This window comes from Erythranthe guttata, chromosome 14, assembly GCF_056151865.1.
Source record: "Erythranthe guttata isolate IM_541 chromosome 14, IM_541, whole genome shotgun sequence".
NCBI classification, from domain to species: domain Eukaryota; kingdom Viridiplantae; phylum Streptophyta; class Magnoliopsida; order Lamiales; family Phrymaceae; genus Erythranthe; species Erythranthe guttata.
Window position 1 is genome coordinate 555,545 of NC_142546.1, and position 17,265 is coordinate 572,809.

The following is a 17,265-nucleotide window of genomic DNA, read 5'->3' on the forward strand; positions in this document are numbered from 1 at the left end:
GGCAACTCTTCACAGTTTTACACCGTAGAATAAAAGTGTTCGTTAGACCAACAACTTTATTTCGAGGCCTTGTCCTTTTCCTGATTTATGATTCAAATTCCGTTTTTAATATAATTTGAAAATTTTCTAATTATAAATAAATAGAAAAGATATATCATATATTAATTTTTCATATCTTACAAGTTCATTAATCCTTAATCAGTAACCGAAAGAGTGAAATTACATTTTTCACCCCTGAATTTTGCATCAATTTAACATTTAGTCCTTCATGTTTCAAGAATTTAATAATTTTGATCATTTCCATCAATTTATTGTTAGTTCGTCAGTTAAGGCAGTCATGGGTACAAGCTTTATTCCATTATTACTAACGAAAAATTGACGTGAAGAACTAAAAGTGTTGAAATTATTAAATATGAGGCACCAAATGTGATTTTTTATGAACATGGGGACCAAATGTAAAATTGTTGCAAACTGAGGGACGAAAACTGAATTTTTCCCACCGAAAGACAACACTATTTACCAGAGTGAGATATATGCATGATAACAAAAATTGGATGGTCGAAGAAGAAATGGTGTTGCCATTCAAAATATTTCGTTATGATACAAAACAATATTACATAGGTACTGTAATAATAATGAAAGAATAAAAAAGCATGAACAAAGACTGTCACCATCTGCTCTGATACAGCTGATGCACACCTCCAGCAATGTCACTCCTGCTTATCTCAGCAACTATTGTAGTTCCTACGAAGACAGATAATCAAACAGCTGAGAGAGAGAGAGAGAGAGAGAGAGAGAGAGAGAGAGAGAGAGAGAGAGAGAGAGAGAGAGAGAGAGAGAGCAACACAAACCTCGAGAACTGAAAGCTAGCGAGGTACTCTCTGTAACTCAAGAGCCACCTGGGAAGAGGCATAAGCAACACCTTTTACGCTAGAACTTTTAAGACTCGAAACAATTGCATCAATTTTCGCCAGCTCAGATGAAGAAATGGATAGGATCATCGCATTCAGCAAATACTGCCGACAAGAAAAGCCGAGAGCGTGCAGAATTCGCTCCACCACCAAATGAGAGATACTACCATGAATCCCCGACTCAAGTAACAAAGAGACCTTGTACAGATTCATTAGAAAGTGCATCGTTGCTTCTCTTGGAGCCGACTTGAATAACAAAACCAAACATTCCGACGCCAGGTCAGCAATATTGACCTCACATAACTTGCTCAGTTCTAGCAAGACTCCCACGTTGCTGCCGAAGTCTACTATATCTTTGATGCACTGTTGATTGTCAGTAGTGCTTTCATTAAAGCCATCGTGTAAGAGTGTGGGATTCTTTGCATAGACAAAACCTGTCCTGGAGCTTATCGAGCGCAAGAGGAAAGCTTTACACAAACCAAGTGTTGGCTCGATGAAATCTTCCATCTCCTTTGCGTAAACAAACTCTAAAAGATTACCAATCTTTCTCACTACTTTTAATTGGGATATAATCTTGGTTTCGAGTTCTGGGGCCGATGCTAGAGCCAGACAAAGCATTACATTGCTGACATTTATCGTCGAAAAATCTCCCAGAAGAAATTCGAAGCACTGCGAGACTGCTTTCATGTGAAGAATGTCTGAGATTTTAATGTAATTCGACTCGATGAGCATCACAAGCAGTTTCTGAGCATACATAGGAATGGGGTCTTCGTCCTCAATGAAAGATGGGTATAGCGGGAGGAAATGAACATTAGACACGGACTTCAAATCTTCGGACCTTTCTCGATCCTCTGATGCTTCATCCAGGAAAAGGACCATCACATCAAAGAAAATCTTCAAGCATAAAAACCGGGCATCTCCATCTTTGTTTCCTTTATATAGAGCGGCCAGGCTGGGAAGAATCTGGTGGATGAAGACGATGGGGTTATTTGTGATTGATGTTGGATCCTCCGAGATTGATTCCAACACTCGTAGTAGAGTTATCTGAAAGTCATCCCTGCCCTGAAATCAAATAATAAAGTAGATGTCAGTGAGCAAAATGTTACCTCGTTGCATATTACGAAGTAAACCCAAATAGTGGAGAAAGCAAGGTTTATGTAATTGTAACATGCTTGAATTCTGTGTTCAATAAGATAAACACAAGCCCTTGACAAAAATATCAGAAAAAATAACTACAAAAGCCAAAGAAATAAATCCGGGTCAGAATGCAGTTAAAGACCGAATTATCCCATCAAACTACAGATATAATAAGGATACAACGCATTATATCATAGTACAATTTATTTGAAGAGATGTTCAAATAATGAATATGGGCAACTAGTGCAAGGAAGAGTGTGCTGAAATAAGTGGCTGGACTGAAGGTGAACATAGATCATGTGAAGTAGGAGAATCCCTTCTATGTAGTATTGATTTCCTAGTGCAATGGAAGGTGATGCATAACTAAGAAGAAATATATGAAATGTATTATCTACCTGGAAAGGCACCTCTGTCAGTTTAAGTAGATTTGCAACGAGCTGTAGAACCTGTGGAGAGGCTACTGAATTCTTGAATGAAGAGCTTCCTAAGAGATGGAGAACCACAGGAAAGAAATGAATACTGTTCTTTGGAGAACTTCGACTGATGAGACTACCAATTGGCCCATGGCGTCTGCCTCCCATAAGTTGCTGAATATCTCCCGTTATAGTTTCCAGCAAACCTGGTAGAGTTGACACCACAACATGCACAAAAGCATTTAGGCAGTGCTGAACATATTTATCTCTCTCTTTTGCAAGCCTATCCACAGCTGATAGTAATCTTGCATTGCAAAAAAAGTGCGAGAGACATCGCTTCCCGTTTTTACAAAGTAGAGCCACAAAGAGGAGTGCCTTTCCCTTCAGAACTTCGGTTCCCTGCTCAATTAGAGACAAGAGAGATGGAACAAGACTCTTGTCTTCCATTATGGGAAGAAGGTGACGCCCAACATTTGTCAGCAAATGGCTTCCAAACATTGCCATGTTTAGGAGGTTCAAACAGATTTGCTGCTCACGTTGATTGCCCTTAAAAAGACTGGAAGCAATCTCCTTCAGAGGAAGTTTCTCCATAACCTGTTGAATGCTAGGTGGGCTGAAGCGAACCAGACGCACCAAACATGACGCTGCAGTGAATCTCATGGTTTCTTGTTTTCCTGGAGCCCTGTATATATAACAAAGGTTGTTAATGACGTCTTGACTGGTGAAACGAGTGGCCCAATATCCTCCATGACTGGAAATGTTTTCAATCGTTCTCAAAGCATAAAGCTGAGTAAGATCATCCTCTCCTTTCCGTAAGACAGATGAAATCAAAGAGATTAATGAATTAGGGACCTGAGAAAGTTGCACAGAAATATCATATCAATACAGCAATAATGGTAACAAGTGTAAAGTGTAAACACTTAGAAGACAATATCGATAAAAGATAGAAGTGGACATAAATGTATTAGCTCTTAATATTAGATTCAGTTATATGGAGGCAAAGGAAGAAATTACACAGACAGATTAATACGTTCCAAAGTCATGGCAGTACTGAAGAAGCTAACCTGCCAGCTAGAAGAGGGTCGGCCGTCTTTGGAAGGAGATTCCTGGGGATTATTATCCCTAGCTGGATCGTTTAGAGTAGATATGTAAAAGAGCAACTCACCCAAAGCAGCCATAGAAAACCTTCTCACTTTTTCCTGTCTGTCCCTTAGGCCATCGGTTAGAGCACCTAAAATTCCAGAATTTGCCAAATCATCTCCAATAAAAGTGGAATGGCGAATCAACAGGCCTATAAGTGATGACATTTGTACACGCAAAGCCAAAGCCTTTGACTGCCTTAGCATTTTTATAAGAACTAGCATTATTGGCCCATTGGTCAAAATATTGGCAGCATCGGCATTAGTGCTTAACATCTCAAGGTATCTAATAACATTTTGCTTCTCGCCATTAACATTCCCGTTCAAGACACCTATAATTTTGTTATACAGAATATCCAATTTATCCTTAGGCATTTTCGTAAAATCAGGTGGAGGAAATGCATGAAATGGAAGGGGAGGCAATGCATCTGATCCTTTATCAGTTTTTCTGCTTGGCATTACTGGCCTAACTGAGAGATCGGATGGATGCCATAGCACCTCTGAGAGGTCTGAAGATGATTTTACGGATTCAAAGTCAAGGGCCCGCCCAGAAACATCTTTGACCCTTGGAGTCTTCAGTTGAGGACTAGCACCAGGTGTTGTGGCTGCTGCTGGGCAGACTTCCATGTCTTCTGATTCTTGCTCTTGTGCTTTTGAATCATCCAGTAAAGGTGTGTCAACCACATTTGATGAGTCTGACTGGCTTAATATGTTATTCATTTCTTCAAGATTCCCCTCATGCTTGCTTGGAGTTGATAAATTATCTGCAGCAGTAGCGGATGCACTGTCAGACCCTTCAGTTTCATCATGCCCCTCATCTTGTGTATCCTCATCAAAATCCAGTTCCATGTCATTGTTTTCAATTTTGACTTCTGCCTCATTCTTAGAGCTATTAGGCAACGGCCTTCGATAGTTCTCTTTCTCATTTTCCCTCTGCAGGTTTGATTTCGCAATTCTGGAAAGCCGGAGGAGATTCGCACCACCCATATTATTTGAAGCACCCCTGTGCTTTCCATCGGCTATTCTTCCAGAAGGCTTGGTTTGAGTTTTACGGCCGCTACCCTTGATCAGTGTTTCTTCCCCTTTCATTCCAGCAGTGAAATTTTCGTCTTGTTTACTGGGAGTTCTTGAATCTTTCCCACCGGTGCTGGGTGGGATCTTGTTTCGAAGAGGTCTATCTCCATTGCGCTCTGTCAGATGTGGTTCTGAAGACTGCTCAATCATACTATCAAAAGCAGGCTGAGGAGGTAATGTCAATGGAATAAACTTTGTCTTCCAGAAAGCATGACTACATAGTTCGGGCCATTGTATCCTTTCAGCTGGATCTTTGATCAATAAAGAATTTATCAAATTCACAAACGGGCGGGTTGGAGATCCAGGAAGAGCAGGAGTTGCATCTGAAAGAATTGATTTTGCTAACTGAGTGAACTCCTTGTCAACAAATGGAGGCCTTCCGGTATAGCACTCGTATAGCACACAACCAAGAGCCCAGAAATCCGAAGCATATGAATGAATTCCTCCATCTTGGAACAATTCAGGAGCCATGTAACAAGGAGTTCCACGCTTTGCTTGAGGTAACTACAGAGGAAAACGAAAATTGTGAATAGTAGATTAAAGGGAAAAAGTGAAAAAAACTAATATATTGTCTCAGCTTGTTGTTTGACTTGAAAACTCACCTGGGAAGCAGAGGTCATGGATATGTCACTTAGTTTTCTTGCTAATCCAAAGTCGCATAGCTGCAGTAACATTAAGAAGAGATCTTTGTCAGCATTTTCCAGAACACTTCATCTATGTGAAGGAGGGAAAACATAATACCTTTGTACGTCCATTTTCATCCAGTAGAATGTTTGATGGTTTCAAGTCACAGTAAATAATTCCTTTTGAATGCAAGTACCTATTTATGAGGTCATTAGTAATTGAAAATCATCTAGTTACAACAATGAACAAGAAGTCTGATGCAAAACGCTAAGTCTTACTGCAGAGCTCTGACAAGGTCATGAGCCAAATCGTATACTGAATCTTCAGGAAGCTTACCATCCTGCCAATCAGCCATGAAACCGATGTTCAACACAATAGATATTAAACAATAAGGTTCAAAAAAGAATTTAAGGTCGGTAAGAACAGTATTTAAAAGGAGAACTCTCCAATCCATATTATGAAGTTGATTAACAGTCACAGTTTTAACTTTCAAGTGACAAAGCAAACCAAAAAAAAAATTGGAGAAATACCAGGACAAGGAATTTGTAAACAAATTTATAAAGAAATATGGATCTTATTGCAGCTTTTATTCAGAGACAGGTTACACTTTTTTAGGGGTCTCAAATAAAACAAGTTGATATTCATTAGCATCTTGATGCAGTCAAAACAAATTGTGATACACGACTAGTTAAAATATCAATCACCTGTTGCAATAAAGTCATTAGATCTCCCCCCACACAGTACTCCAACACTAACCATAAATGAGCTGATGTCTCGTACCTACATTGTCAGTCAACAAGAAAAAAAGGAGTAAGAATAAACGAATCCAACTAAGGCATCATCTCTTTCTAGCATTTCGTAATTCAATGAGCCCAATTTGTACTTGATCTGCCAAATGAAAGAATGTTTCATATTGTCGTGTAGCATCCTTACCATGAGTAGAACTTCAGCACATTAGAGTGTTCCAGGGTGTGAAGAATCCTCACCTGTAACCAAAATATAACTAAAAACATTAATAACTCAGAAATAAATCAATAACAAAGGGGGAAGTAGCTCACATATTTATGGCTGACAGTTTGAGTTCTTGTAATTATGTGGATTCCTCTACTATAGAATCCCCATAAACAAAAGTGTATATAATAAATCATTTTTAAAACACTTGCATTCAATCTACTCTTTGTTATGAGATGCTCCACTAATTGACAAGCGGCTCGTAAACTGAAAAAGAAGACTTACATACTTAAATAGAGTCACTGATAAGGTTAATAGGTTTATGATTATGGATTTTAAGGAACTTTTCCGGTAAGTATAAATATGGGTACCCTGGTAGCCAGTAAACCGAGGCCAGAACCTGCATTTGCAGCTCTGCAAGTGCGCCATTTAGAAACACGGGCCTAAGCAGGAGATATAAAAAATAATCATACAAACTGTTCGATTTTGGGAAGGACCAGATAATAAACTATATTTTTACTCGCCGTCTACTTAAATCAGCCAGCTAATATTATAATAACAGAAACTACAATTGCACAAATTTTAGGAATTACACTGGGCGTATGAATCAGATCAGCAGTTCGAATTACCCAAAAAAAATTTAAATCAACGGTGGCAGAAATTGTTGGTACGAATGCTTACTTCCTGAAGAACCTTGCTCCTGTGAGATTTATCCACACTCTTAATCGCAAAATACTCGATTGTCTTCTTCTTTCTTCCTTTGTACACAGTCTGTCGCCATTGTAAAATTTCGAAGAGATACAGTTAACAAATTGAGATTCACACCCTAATATAAGCAGAATTTTTCTCGTAGCTAGAACAAGCAATTGAATTACAAATTTACCGAATATTTGCCGCGGCCGATGGCTTCATAGATATGGTAGTTGTTCATGCTTGCGCTTCTTCAAATCTGAGCCAATCAGATTTGAAAATTTCTCTGGTGTGAATGAGCGAGTTTAGAGAGAGAGAGAGAGGAGGGAGAAAGAACTGATTGAAAATTCAAATTTACGATAAATGAAAAGGGGATATAGTTTACCTGTAGCCAAACAGTACCCAAACAAAATTTGAAATATTTTTCAAATCCTTTTTCTTGTTTCTCAATTTGAGTTTTAATTAGGGTTTTTTGCAAGAACCACCCCTGTGTAATCTTTAATTGCTAAAAAGGTCCTCGTATTAAAAATATTAGCAAAAACCCCCCTGTAAAAATTTGTCAGAGCTAATAAAGTCCCTAATTGCTTATTGTGCGTCGCACGCGCGGGTTGTGAGACTGGGTTGTAGTATTTGACCGGCAAAGACTTAAAATCCCTTCTAGAAATTTAAAAAATTACAAATTCACCCCCAAAATTCCTATAAGCCCAAAACAAAATTTTCCAAATTATCACTTCAGTCCCTCATAGTTTATGAAAAGCCCTCTTCTTCACTACACCTCAAACCAACCACCACTGTAATGTTAAACCCCAGTTCTCCCATGACCCATCACCTTCGCTACGCCGCCGCCTTACCATTTTCCCCTGCCGTCTAGGATTGCCCCTTCCACTGTATCTCCATTCACCCTTCCACTATATGATACAAATCCGAAATAATCGAAGCAAAACTCGCCCCAATAATCCTCCGGCGAAGGGCTTTGAGATATTTAAATTGAGTTTTTTTTTTTTTTTTTTTTCGCCGACTCTTCCTTTTAGGAGAAATCAAAATCGCGCCGTTGGTGAAGTCGCGCCGGCGCGGTGCTGATGGGGAGGAAGAGTTGGGGTGGCGGGGTTGGGGTATCGATGTGGTGGTGCTGGTTGGGGAGGGGGTGGGGTTTGGCTACGGGAAGAAGATGCTGTCAATTTTTATTTTTTTTAATGTGTATAATTTACATTTATGTTTGTTTATTTGTTTAGTTGAAATATTATTATGGGTAAATTACAAACACCCCCTGAGGTATGGTCAAATTACAAAAACACCCCTCTTGTTTGGATAATTACAACCACCCCTCAACTCCTCAAATTTAGTGGAATCTTCGAGATTATATGGCGTATTATCACTTTTGTACCCGTTTTATCCTATTTAAACTCTACATTATGAAGCAAGATGATCATAATATGTGATTTTTAGCTTGTATATATCAGTTTGTGGTGCATCAAAAACTGTATTTTTTACACAAAACGAGTACAAATTAGAGCACATTTCACGGAATCTAGATGACTATGTTGAATTTGGCACCATAAAGGTGAAGGTCTAAGAAAAAATCATAGTTGAGGGGGGTAGATGTAATTATCCAAACAAGAGGGGGGTTTTGTAATTTGACTATACCTCAAGGGGGTGTTTGTAATTTACCCTATTATTAAAGAAGAATTAGGGGTAGTTTTGTCCTTTCATTGAAGTCAACATCTAAATTTGATGAAAGTGGTTGTGTGCTATATAAAAAAGACTATGGGGACGTATTTGCTAATTATTTTAACACGGAGTGTTTTATGACAATTCGAAATTACACAGGGGGTTTTATGCTATTAGCTCGTTTTAATTATTTAATTAAATTTATGTAAAATCTTTTTATTTTAATTTTGTGTGGTGACAATAACTTATTATCTCTACCCTAATCGTCCTTAATTTTCTTTATCGTTTATTTACAAAAAAAAAATGATTCATTATTTGCGAAAAGCACAAAAAATAATCATATTATATATAGGGAAAATTGTAATTTTGGTCCTATATGTTGGTCTATTTAGGGATTTAGTAATATAAGTTGTCATATTTAATTTCACATGCAATAATTATGCAAATTAGTATTTTTAGTCATGTTTCACTCGAACATTGAATTTTAGCCTTAGTTTAATGACCTACCTAATAAACTCGCAGAAATTTATTTATATGGACACTTAAAAATTATAAGATGCTCATTTAATTTGGTTTATCGATGTGTCGTCTCACATAATTAAAGTTCTACCAATGGTAAGTTAGATGTCGAATTTATAAATTTTCAATCATCCATATAAGTAAAATGCATCACATTTATTCGTCGCGTCATAAAATTAAAAATCATGCAAAATAGGACTAAAAATACTATATTTACAAAGTTAATTGCGTATAAAACTGAAACATGACAAGTTAGAGGACTAAATGTCTAAATATGCCAACATAGAGGACCAATACTACAATTTTTTTATATATATTTTACTACCAATATTACTTATTAAAAAAATAATTAAAAAAAATAAAAAAATCCGTTTCTTCTTATTATTACATCCCATTTCAGAATTCAGACATGTCAAATTCGTTCTTCCCGTTGGGCTGATTTTCTGAATCTATATATATATATATATATATATATATATATATATATATATATATATATATATATATATATATATATATATATATATATAGTGTAGAGCACCGCGCAATGCGCGGTGCCGGGTGCCTCAGGTGAATACAAGAACTTATCGTATTATGTATTTTCGACATACTTTCATATATCGATTTTTAGGCTGCATTTTTCTTTATCTTTTTTTTTACGATTAGGTAAAATTTGTGTCGAATGTGGCGATGGAAAGTGACGATTTGAAGTTGCCTACGGAGGGTGTTGTGGGGTCCACTCCCTTAGAAACAAGGGAATTTGCTGGTGCACAAATGATTGTCAAAATACAAACTTGTTTCTGTGTTAACGAAAGCTGATTAATCAAGAGTTAATTTTTCTTCCTTCCGTTAAAGGCTATCTGAATGATGGCGTGTGCGATGCGAAATAGCTATATAATATAAGGACCAAAAATCGAAAAAAATGATCGATTTGTTGATATTTAAGATTCATTTTAACATCTCAATCGACATAGATATGAATGCATTGAATCGTAAGATTGAATCGTAAATCATAAGGTTTTATGCTCGGTATTGCGAATTCTCGTAAATGTAGCGTATATTTTGGATATTGAAAGAGAGATCCACTTTGGGGTTAAATTTGCAATTTGGGTGGAGCGGATAGGAAGATGGAGTAAGTATAAGGGTGATTCTGCAATTTTAAAAATTGTTTGAGCCAGGGAGGTGGATTTTTTAAAATTACAAATTTACCTCCACTTGGGGGAATTTCAGGTTTAAGGACCAAAATTAAAAATGGTATATAATATAGGGAAAAAATGTAATTATCACAAGTTTATTACTTAGGTATGAACGAATTGAATCGTAAGATTTTAATTGTAAATCATAAGATTTCAAACTCGGAATTGCGAATTTTCGTAAATGAGTCACACACGATTATAGCTGAAGAGTCGTAGAAGCATACTGCGTTGGTGGTGGATATTTCGGATATTTCAAGAGAGATCCGCTTTGTGGTTAAATTTGCAAATTGGGTGGAGCGGCTGGGAAGATAGAGTAAATAGGGTGATTCTGCAATTTTAAAAACTGTTTCAATAAGGGAGGTGGATTTTCAGAAATTACAAATTAAGATTTGTATATATATATATATATGTATATATATATATATATATATATATATATATATATATATATATATATATATATATATATGGACCAAAAATCGTAAAATTTGATTGATTTGTTGATATTTAAGATTTATTTTAACATCTGAATCACATAGATATGAATGAATTGAATCGTAAGATTTAAATCGTATATCATAAGGTTTTATGCTCGGTGTTGCAAATTCTCGTAAATATGGCGGATATTTTGGATATTGAAAGAGAGATACACTTTGGGGTCAAATTTGCAATTTGGATGGAGCGGGTAGGAAGATGGAGTAAGTATAGGGGTGATTCTGCAATTTCCAAAACTGTTTGAGCCAGGGAGGTGGATTTTCAGAAATTACAAATAGACCTCCACTTGGGGGCATTTCCGGTTTAAGGACCAAATTTAAAAATTGTATATAACATATGGACAAAAACCGTAATTATCACAAATTTATTATAAATTATATAATGAATTAAAGTTTTCCTAAATCGTCAAATTTGATCAATTTGTTGATATAAGACTTATTTTAACTTTTGAATCGACTTAGGCATGAACGAATTGAATCGTAAATGATATGATTTTATACTCGGTATTGCGGATTTTCGTAAATGAGTCACGCACGATTATAACTGAGGAGGAGTCAAAGCATACTACATTGGTGACGGATATTTCGGAAATTGCAAGAGAGATCCAATTTGGGGTCAAATTTGTAATTTGGGTTGTGCGGCTGGGAAGATGGAGTAAGTATAGGGATAATTCTGCAATTTTCAAACTGTTTCAGCCAGGGAGGTGGATTTCCATAAATTACAAATTGACCCCCACTTGGGGCATTTCCGGTTTAAGGACTAAATTAAAAAATGGTGTATTATTAAATTAAAAATGGTATATAATATAGAGACAAAAACTGTAATTATCACAAGTTTATTATAAATAGTAGGGTAAATAGCATTAAACCACCTAAACTTTTTGAGTTTTTGCGGATCACCACCTGAACAATTTTTTTTTGCACAACTTCACCTATACTCAATTAATTGTGTCACTTTACCCTTTTTTGCCGGTTTGCAGGTCAAAATGACCTGTTCTCAACCCATGTACGTCGCACATGACAAATCCAAGGCTATTGGCGCCTTTTCCATTTTTAAAATTGAATAAATGTTAAATAGAATAAATAAAAATTTAAAAAAAAAAAAGAAAAAAAAAGAAAAAAAAAAACAACAAAGGTCTTCGTCTTGTTCACCAGCCTTGTTCACCAGCAGATCCACCATAGCTACTACTGCTGCAATTTTATTTCCCCTAATCACCACCATCATCAGACCAACAACAACAAAAACGTCGTCATTTATTCGTCGGTAATCAGCCCTAATTTCACATAGCTCCTCCTCATAAACTCATCAAGGCCAACGGCGTTGGCGGCGGCATATCATATTCAACCATCCCACCCTACTCATCTAACTCACAACTTTCATCAACCATTTCTCTCATATTGCAGCCGCTCACCACCAGGAACCAGCTCTGCCCTCTTGCACAACCACGAAGCTCACCACCACCACCACCACATCTTCTTCAGATCCGCCGCCATCTTGACTGAAATTGGACCTAAAATTAGGTCTAAAATGTTCATTTAATTTACCCCTTTCCCCGATTGAGGTTATATGAACACTATTTTCTCTCGATTTCTTCCTCCGAATCGACTAGATCTTCTTCCAACGAATGGAGGATTAGATGAGATTCTCACAATTGAGGCCGCCCCATGCCGCGGCGGAGGTGTGCGGCGCTCGGCCGTGAGATCGGGTGTGCGCAGGTGGGCGGTGGGTGGTGAGATTGGTGCGACGGCAGTGGTAATCCTTGAAATTGTAGAGGCGAGAAAGTGTTTATGTCGGTGGTGGTTTGTTCGGAGTTTTCGGGCCATGGGTTCAAAATCCAGGCTGAGTTGCTGGGAACAAGATGACGTTTTACTTTTTCTTTTTCTTTTTTTAATTATTCTATTTAAGAAAATTCCATTTCAAAAAACAAAAATAAAATAAAATACATAAATTAAAATTAACATTTATTCCATTTTAAAATGGAAATGACGTCAATAGCCTTGGATTTATCATGTGCAACGCACATGAGTTGAGAACCGGTCATTTTGACCTGAAAACAGGTAAAAAAAGGTAAAGTGGCACAACTAATTGAGTATAGGTGAACTCGTGAAAAAAAAAATTGTTCAGGTGGTGATCCGCAAAAACTCAAAAAGTTTAGGTGGTTTAATGCTATTTACCCTAAATAGTATAATAAATTAAAGTTTTCCTAAATCGTAAATCGTAAAATTAGTTGATATTTAAGATTTCTTTTAACTTTTGAATCGACATAGGTATGAATGAATTGAATCGTAAGATCGAATCGTAAATCATAAGGTTTTATGCTCGGTATTGCAAATTCTCGTAAATGTAGCGGATATTTTGGATATTGAAAGAGAGAACCACTTTTGGGTTAAATTTGCAATTTGGGTGGAGCGGATAGGAAGATGGAGTAAGTATAAGGGTGATTCTACAATTTTCAAAATTGTTTGCGCCAGAGAGGTGGATTTTTTAAAATTACAAATTGACATCCACTTGGGGGCATTTCCGGTTTAAGGACCAAAATTAAAAATGGTATATAATATAGGGAAAAAAATGTAATTATCACAAGTTTATTACTTAGGTATGAACGAATTGAATCGTAAGATTTTAATTGTAAATCATAAGATTTTAAACTCGGAATTGCGAATTTTCGTAAATGAGTCACACACGATTATAGCTGAGGAGTCGTAGAAGCATACTGCGTTGGTGGTGGATATTTCGGATATTTCAAGAGAGATCCGCTTTGTGGGTAAATTTGCAAATTGGGTGGAGTGGCTGGGAAGATAGAGTAAATAGGGTGATTCTGCAATTTTCAAAACTGTTTCAATAATGGAGGTGGATTTTCAGAAATTACAAATTAACCCCCAATTGGGGGCATTTCTGGTTTATGGACCAAAATTATATATATATATATATATATATATGGACCAAAAATCGTAAAATTTGATTGATTTGTTGATATTTAAGATTTATTTTAACATTTGATTCACATAGATATGAATGAATTGAATCGTAAGATTTAAATCGTATATCATAAGGTTTTATGCTCAGTGTTGCAAATACTCGTAAATGTGGCGGATATTTTGGATATTGAAAGAGAGATACACTTTGGGGTCAAATTTGCAATTTGGATGAAGCGGGTAGGAAGATGGAGTAAGTATAGGGGTGATTCTGCAATTTTCAGAACTGTTTGAGCCAGGGAGATGGATTTTCAGAAATCACAAATAGACCTCCACTTGGGGGCATTTCCGGTTTAAGGACCAAATTTAAAAATTGTATATAACATATGGACAAAAACCGTAATTATCACAAATTTATTATAAATTATATAATGAATTAAAGTTTTCCTAAATCGTCAAATTTGATCAATTTGTTGATATAAGACTTATTTTAACTTTTGAATCGACTTAGGCATGAACGAATTGAATCGTGAGATTTGAATCGTAAATCATATGATTTTATACTCGGTATGCGGATTTTCGTAAATGAGTCACACACGATTATAACTGAGGAGGAGTCAAAGCATACTGCATTGATGACGGATATTTTGGATATTGCAAGAGAGATCCAATTTGGGGTCAAATTTGCAATTTGGGTTGTGCGGCTGGGAAGATGGAGTAAGTATAAGGGTAATTCTGCAATTTTCAAATTGTTTCAGCCGGGGAGGTGGATTTCCATAAATTACAAATTGACCCCCACTTGGGGGCATTTCTGGTTTAAGGATTAAATTAAAAAATGGTGTATTATTAAATTAAAAATGGTATATAATATAGAGACAAAAACTGTAATTATTACAAGTTTATTATAAATAGTATAATAAATTAAAGTTTTCTTAAATCGTAAATCGTAATATTAGTTGATATTTAAGGTTTATTTTAACTTTTGAATCGACTTAGGTATGAATGAATTGAATCGTAAGATTGAATCGTAAATCATAAGGTTTTATGCTCGGTATTGTGAATTCTCGTACATGTAGCGGATATTTTGGGTATTGAAAGAGAGATCCACTTTGAGGTTAAATTTGCAATTTGGGTGGAGCGGATAGGAAGATGGAGTAAGTATAAGGGTGATTCTGCAATTTTCAAAATTGTATGAGCCAGGGAGGTGGATTTTTTAAAATTATAAATTGACCTCCACTTGGGGGCATTTACGATTTAAGGACCAAAATTAAAAATAGTATATAATATAGGGAAAAAAATGTAATTATCACAAGTTTATTACTTAGGTATGAACGAATTGAATCGTAAGATTTTAATTGTAAATACACAACCCCACTAAGCGCGTAGCTATCAGGCGATCTCGTGGTTAGGTGTAACTGAATTCGATGGCCACCAAATTTGTTTAATAATTTTTAATTTCAAAATAACCAAATAAAATAAATAAATAAATAATAAGAAATATATAACCCCATCCGCCATATCCCTAACCCCTACCTACCCTTCATTTATCTCTGTGCATTTTCACTGCTAGAATCTTCACTCTCATTCTCTCTCTATACGCAACACAGGGGTGTCCTGAGGTAAATCTCTTCAGATAATTACAATCCAGTTTCATAGATGTATGTAAATAAATCTGTATGTAATTGATTTGATTCCGTTTTCACTTTTATTTGATTGATTATTATTACATATGATGAATCGATCTTTTTTTTTTTCGGATTTTGGATTAATCTTAGCTCGATCCTGCAACTCTATTGTTGATCTCCCCTGTGGGGAGTATTTGATTGAATCTCTGACGATTTATCTTCGTCAACGTTGATTGAAGTTAGATTTATGATATTATTATTAGCAGTATTTTTTTTATTTTTTTTGTATTTTCATTTTGATTTTATGATAATTCATTGGCAGCTTTTGTGTATTAATCCGGATTTATTCAGTGTTTACTTTATTATTTTAATTTATTCATGGTAAATTCAGCTGCTAATATGTTCTACTGAATTCAATAATAGATGTGTTTCACTCGTATAAATAACTTGCCCGGTTTTCATCTTTTTAGCAAAATAAACTGAATTCCATGAATTTATGGTTTAGACCGAGAGCTTGCATTAACTTGTATATTGCAATTATTAATCGACCCTCGATTTTTCCCCAAAAATAATTCTCGACACGGTTCAAACTGATCGTTATCATTGGCATGTTAGAAAACTAATTCCATTTAAGTTTCTGTTGCATGTATGTATGTACGATTCTCTTCATCTAATAAATTATATTTACTTTGGTTCTTTTTATTTTGATCCGACTAATTATTATTGCTAACTTTTATAGATCACAAAAGAACATGGTGAAAGCTGTCGCAGTGCTCAACAGCAGTGAGGGTGTTAGTGGCACCATCCACTTCTCCCAGGAAGGAGATGGTAATTTTCATTTTTTTTAATCACATCAATTTATTGTATTTATCTAAGGTTTTATTAAATTCGGATAAATGATTTCTCGTTTCTTTATTTCACGATACAGCTCCAACAACAGTAACTGGAAACCTTTCTGGGCTCAAGCCTGGTCTACATGGCTTCCACGTGCATGCGCTTGGTGACACCACCAATGGCTGTATGTCAACTGGTAATTGCTCTAGCAACGACTTTCTTACTTTCTCCATCCGGGTTTTTTTTTGTGAAATTTTTATTTTGGGTTACATTGATTCGGCTTTTCAATTAAAATTTTGTCAATTGAGTTTTTGATATTTTTATGTTGATTGTAATTTTATTCTGTAGGACCCCACTTCAATCCAGCTGGCAAAGAGCATGGAGCGCCTGACGATGAAGTCCGCCATGCTGGTGACCTTGGTAACGTCACAGTTGGAGAAGATGGTAATTACATTTGCTTTTATGAAAAAATAATATATTCTGATTATTTTATTTCGTTTCTTTTGGAGCTTATTCACAAGAGCACGAGTTGTAGTTTCCTGACCTTCACTGCCGGTGGCAATTTATGCAATTTTGTTCACTTTTGGAAATACAATCTGTTTTGAAGTGTATTAGCAGTTCAAATATATCGGAGCATCACTGACAAAAGTAAAAAAAATTAGCGGTCACAGTTTTTTAGGCATTCAAGTTTTAATTATTCTGTATTTATGTTTCTTGGGCGTTATGTTTTGATCTGTGCTGAGATTCATTTTGGCTATGTGAATACTGCACGATATAGTTATATCATACGACGTCATTTTTTCTGCCTTTGAAATTTGCAGGAACTGCTTCTTTCACCATTACCGACAGTCAGGTCTATTTTCTTCACTACCATCTCCGATGAATGTATGAAGTATTTTTTTTTTTCTGTCAAGTTTCATAATCTTTTTCGGAATTTTACAGATACCACTTTCGGGACCAAATTCCATTGTCGGAAGAGCTGTAGTCGTTCACGGTGACCCTGATGATCTTGGAAGGGGTAAGTAACCGTTCGTGTGCTATTTATACTAATGGTATCCACGTTTTAGCACCCTA

General features: G+C 36.0%; 2 protein-coding genes across 2 annotated transcripts in view; one reads left to right on the forward strand and one right to left on the reverse strand.

Moving 5' to 3' along the window:
* LOC105961405 (superoxide dismutase [Cu-Zn]) overlaps nucleotides 1-17,265 on the forward strand; it is an 87,331-nt gene that overhangs the window by 69,300 nt on the left and 766 nt on the right. The window contains exons 2-7 of the mRNA XM_012985634.2: nucleotides 15,299-15,351; nucleotides 16,097-16,185; nucleotides 16,286-16,387; nucleotides 16,540-16,635; nucleotides 17,013-17,044; nucleotides 17,134-17,209. Of these exons, the coding sequence (XP_012841088.1) occupies nucleotides 16,110-16,185; nucleotides 16,286-16,387; nucleotides 16,540-16,635; nucleotides 17,013-17,044; nucleotides 17,134-17,209 (382 nt within the window). The 5' untranslated portion in view covers nucleotides 15,299-15,351; nucleotides 16,097-16,109. The remainder of the gene's footprint in view (nucleotides 1-15,298; nucleotides 15,352-16,096; nucleotides 16,186-16,285; nucleotides 16,388-16,539; nucleotides 16,636-17,012; nucleotides 17,045-17,133; nucleotides 17,210-17,265) is intronic.
* LOC105961384 (kinase family with ARM repeat domain-containing protein) lies at nucleotides 551-7,364 on the reverse strand. Its single transcript, XM_012985611.2, has 12 exons — nucleotides 7,325-7,364; nucleotides 7,133-7,225; nucleotides 6,931-7,020; nucleotides 6,232-6,284; nucleotides 6,003-6,078; nucleotides 5,577-5,638; nucleotides 5,416-5,494; nucleotides 5,277-5,336; nucleotides 3,526-5,178; nucleotides 2,444-3,313; nucleotides 852-1,973; nucleotides 551-744 (listed from the first exon to the last, which is right to left on the reverse strand). Exons 2-11 carry the CDS (start codon nucleotides 7,178-7,180, stop codon nucleotides 867-869), a joined length of 4,098 nt encoding a protein of 1,365 aa, XP_012841065.2. The 5' UTR covers nucleotides 7,181-7,225; nucleotides 7,325-7,364; the 3' UTR covers nucleotides 551-744; nucleotides 852-866.

Bases quoted from the DNA above. Each gene is read 5' to 3' on its own strand.
- LOC105961384 (XM_012985611.2), bottom strand. From the start codon at position 7,180: ATGAACAACTACCATATCTATGAAGCCATCGGCCGCGGCAAATATTCG. The intron at 6,285-6,930 runs GTAAGCATTCGT...TTTTGGTTACAG, and splicing joins GGAGCAAGGTTCTTCAGGAA to GTGAGGATTCTTCACACCCT. The intron at 5,179-5,276 runs GTGAGTTTTCAA...TTTCCTCTGTAG, and splicing joins CCATGACCTCTGCTTCCCAG to TTACCTCAAGCAAAGCGTGG.